The 3957-nt window shown below is 43.4% G+C and overlaps 1 protein-coding gene across 2 annotated transcripts; it reads left to right on the top strand.

Annotated features, from left to right (window-relative positions):
• Positions 1-915: 915 nt before the first annotated feature.
• On the top strand, positions 916-3187 carry LOC123050319 (uncharacterized). 2 transcript variants are annotated; one of them, XM_044473132.1, is made up of 4 exons: positions 916-1054; positions 2184-2396; positions 2572-2631; positions 2778-3187. In XM_044473132.1, the coding sequence occupies exons 1-4, from the start codon at positions 1004-1006 to the stop codon at positions 3159-3161; spliced, it is 708 nt and encodes a 235-aa protein (XP_044329067.1). In that variant the 5' UTR covers positions 916-1003; the 3' UTR covers positions 3162-3187. The 2 variants fall into 2 exon arrangements, with proteins under 2 accessions (XP_044329067.1, XP_044329068.1); XM_044473133.1 differs by having other exon boundaries at positions 929-1054; positions 2756-3067.
• Positions 3188-3957: the final 770 nt, after the last annotated feature.

The raw sequence follows: 3957 nt of genomic DNA, 5'->3' as shown, positions 1-3957 counted from the left end.
TTTCTAGTTGCAACCGCCCCAACCCGAGCGCAATCGCAACTCAACACACCCAAGCGCAACCGGGGGTCGGGGCGGAAGGCTATCGGCGCCGATGAAATCGGTTCCATTTTTTTAACTTCTTGTTAGGTTTTTTGTTGTAGTTACAACTGGCCCAACCTAAGTGCAAGCGCAACTCAACACACCCAAGCGTAAGCAGGGGTCGGGGCGGAAGGCTGTCGGCGCCGATAAAATCGGTTCCATTTTTGTATTTTTTGTTAGTTTTTTTGTTGTAGTTGCAACCTCCCCAACCCGAGCGTAATCAGAACTCAGAACACCCAAGCGCAACCCGGGGTCAGGACGGTTGTCGGTGATGACGGGAATCACGGCCCAATCCTCAGCGCAATCTCAAACTCAACACACCCAAGCGTAACTGCGGAACATCTATTTGCGACCATGACCGAGGGTCTGGGCGGACGGATATCGGCGCCGATGAAATCAGTTCTGTTTTTTAGGCATTCTTTGTTTTGAAGTTGCAATCGCCGCAATTCGACCGCAACCGCAACTCAACACAACCAAGTGCACCTGCAAGACGTATAATGTGACCACATCCGGGGGGTCAAGGGCAGTGTTTGTCAGTGACGGCGAAAACTTTGTTTAATCATTTTGTACAGGTCGTCTGTTGTTTTTAGCCTTTTTTAGATGGTTGTTTGTAGTCATTATTTTTTTCATATATCATAGTTATATTTTTTTTTCACACACATATGTAATCATTTTCTAAGGATGAAAATAGTAATAAAGCCACTAGTTCTTGTATATCCTTCTTCCTTTTTCTTTATCCTAAAGTCTATGGCAGGTGGCCCCTCCTTTAACGTATCTTTTCCAAAGAGCCGTCCTCATTTTTGGTGGGTGTTGTTACTGTTTCAAATCAGATAGAAGCAGAGGAAGGCAGGGGAGGGACGAGAGAAGGTCTAGCACGGGAGCCCGCTCGTCCAAGGTTGCTGCGGCCGGAGTCGCTGGCGTCGAGATGCCCGCCGGCGAGGGCAAGGATCCAGGGTCGTCACGCGCAGAGGAGCAGGTTCCTTCCTACCCCCCGACCCCTCCTCCCCAGCCCCCCGCCCCCGTACCAAATCCCGCCCGCAGCTGTGTGCCGAGGTCAAATCCCTCCGTCTATAACCTCAGATTCGCCTCTAGGGTTCACGAATTTTGTGGTTACGGTGACTATCATGTACTGAGAGGTTTGAATCGCAACAGAGATTTGCCAAAATAGCAGGAGGCCCAGGGGATTATTCTGTGTTCTGCGTAGGGGGCATGGTTGTGTGTTAGGCAGCAAAATCCCCACTGTTAATCCACAGGTTCATTTTCGTCTACAGGAGATTTTGATTTTTTCTTGTTCAAATCAGGCATAGCTAGATGCGCCTACTATGTAGTCAATCGATATGGGTATTTTTTGGTTTTCCAGTTTTGGTTCTATGAGTACAGAGCATTCGAAACTCATGCAGAAGGACACACACTTTGCTGCATATGTGTGTTCAACAGCTTGGGAAACTCAGTAACCTTTTTCTCTCACTCCATGGGATGTACAGAGTCAGATGAACAGTCCATTTTGGAACTATAATCAAGTTGGGGCGGTCTTCCTCTTGACAAAATAAGAGAGATAATTTGTGGTAGTTCAACAAAGTTTGTTTGTTGTTCGTCAGTATTTACGCCCAGTTTTTATCCGTTGAATGTTCATGGCTACAGGGGATGTGCACAAAATCTTCAGCAGTAGTTATTGTTTGTTTCTGTATTTTTGTACCCTAATCATCATTTTCCTATGCAAAAGGATACATGTTTTTTTTTTTCTGAATTCAGCTTTGAGGCAGAGGTTAGATTCACAGGAGACAAGCCCAAAATCACTAGAAGGTCCTGTGTTTTTTTTGGGTTTTGTCAGTAACTGAATGTAAGCTAGTTTTTTGGACACTGATCAAAATAGAAGAGTACGTGTGGAGCCTGCGGGATGCGTCGATGTAACGGGAATAATTTGATGGTTACGCTCACGTCAGTGTTACTAGTAGCCGGTAGTAATAGATGAACTGAGCAACTGTGTTTTCTAGCATTATGGCACACTGACAGACCAGCTGTGTTTTTTTTATTATATATATGTAGCCTAATCATCCTTTTTTCTTTTTTTGTTATTTTTTTGTGTTGGTAAAACACATGATCAGGATATTAAAGGAGATGATGAAGAGAATAAGGGAGGCATTGATCAACCCGAGGGCCCAACAGTTGATAAAGAGAAGAATGACACAACTGCAAGTCAGATCTTGAAGATTGACGAAGATACAGTGGATGTCGAAAGCGAACAGTACCACGGGAATGATGACCTAACTGAAACCGATGTGTCCAACGACCTACTTTGTGCTGGAGTAAAAAATTTGGTGAAGTCATCCCCCCTCCTCCAACCCCTGCATTTCTTCAGCTTCTCTTTTTTTTGTACATTCAAAGTTCCTCTTATATATATATATATATATATATATATATATATATATATATATATATATGTTTTGTTTGTACTCACAATGATTTTTTGTTCTTATTTTATCACAATATCAGATTGTGAAGAGCTTTAAAAGGAAGCAAAGACGGACCATTGTACGAAAGGGGAGCATAAAGGTAGACTTTAGTTATCCTTGTCACGCGTAATTCAGTTTTCATGCGTGTAATCATTTCTATGTCACATACTACTTCAATTTTATTCATTTATAACTCTTTTTTTGTTTGGGTGAAACTTTTTAAGTTCCCCCTTTTGATGTACACAGAGACCAAGACTAACTGAAGCGACTTCACATGATGATTTTGGCGATGCAGTATGTAAAGCATATAGTAGGTGCAGCATACCATATTTCTCCGAGGTCGCGAATAGCATTTGCAAGAGCAAGAACAAAGTGGACTTAGTCAGGTCTACTGGTTTTGGTTACATGCTGGAGTTAGATGATTGTCTTGTGCCTAGGCCGTTTGCTCAGTGGATAGCAGACAAGGTCATTGTTGACGATGAAGCAATTTTCATCAACAAGAAGCGCATACCACTGAATGCACTGGGTGTTCTGCATGTTTTTGGCATTCCGGCAGGGGACATCAACATTAGCATGGTCGACGATGCAGGGAAGTCAGAGTTCCTTGCATTTTTCGGGTTCACACACTAGTAGAAAAAGGGTCATCTGTCACGGTTGGTAAGGGCCTTTTGTCCCGGTTGTTGAACCGGGACTGAAGGGTCGTTACTAATGCCCTAGCCCTTTAGTCCCGGTTCTTACACGAACCGGGACAGATGGGCCTCCACGTGGCTGGTGCGGCGAGCCCAGGCAGGAGGGCCTTTGGTCCCGATTAACCGGGACCAATAGGTATCCACGCGTCAGCATTTCAGGGGCTGGGGTTTTTGTTTTTTTTGAAAGGGGGTTTTGGGGGGTTAATTTAGGTGTTTCATATATTGTGTTAGCTAGCTAATTAATAGAGAGAAGTGTCCTCTCTTATCTCCGTGCTTGGTCGACGCTACGTATAGAGAGGACTAGACACGCTAGCTAGTAAGCAAATGAAGGAAACAGAAGATCGTCATAAACATATATATGCATACAGAGAGAAGTGATATCGACCACCTCTCCTTCTCCGAGAGATTGGTCGAACAACAAGTTCTCGTATATCTATCCGACACTACCGGCTACATATATACAATAATTATCTCTTACAATATAATCTCCTAATTATATATGTACACAGGGTCCACATAGTATTCTCCGTTTTCAGCGATCACGTGGTCAACGAAGAATGCCGCCAATTCCTCTTGAATTGCTCGCATACGATCTGGTGGTAGGAGTTCATCCCGCATCCGAAAGATCTAATTTGAAGAAGGGGTCAATACATATATATATGAATAAATGAAACTCAACACAAATGATGGTAATAAAATAAAATTATGAATATTATTGCTTACGCACTTCATATTGT

This window comes from Triticum aestivum, chromosome 2D (genome assembly GCF_018294505.1).
Source record: "Triticum aestivum cultivar Chinese Spring chromosome 2D, IWGSC CS RefSeq v2.1, whole genome shotgun sequence".
Classification (NCBI taxonomy): Eukaryota; Viridiplantae; Streptophyta; class Magnoliopsida; order Poales; family Poaceae; genus Triticum; species Triticum aestivum.
Note: the sequence above shows the minus strand (reverse complement) of the source record. Positions and strands in the feature narration are given on the sequence as shown.

Bases quoted from the DNA above. Each gene is read 5' to 3' on its own strand.
- LOC123050319 (XM_044473132.1), top strand. From the start codon at position 1,004: ATGCCCGCCGGCGAGGGCAAGGATCCAGGGTCGTCACGCGCAGAGGAG. The intron at 1,055-2,183 runs GTTCCTTCCTAC...ACACATGATCAG, and splicing joins CGTCACGCGCAGAGGAGCAG to GATATTAAAGGAGATGATGA. The intron at 2,632-2,777 runs GTAGACTTTAGT...TGATGTACACAG, and splicing joins TACGAAAGGGGAGCATAAAG to AGACCAAGACTAACTGAAGC.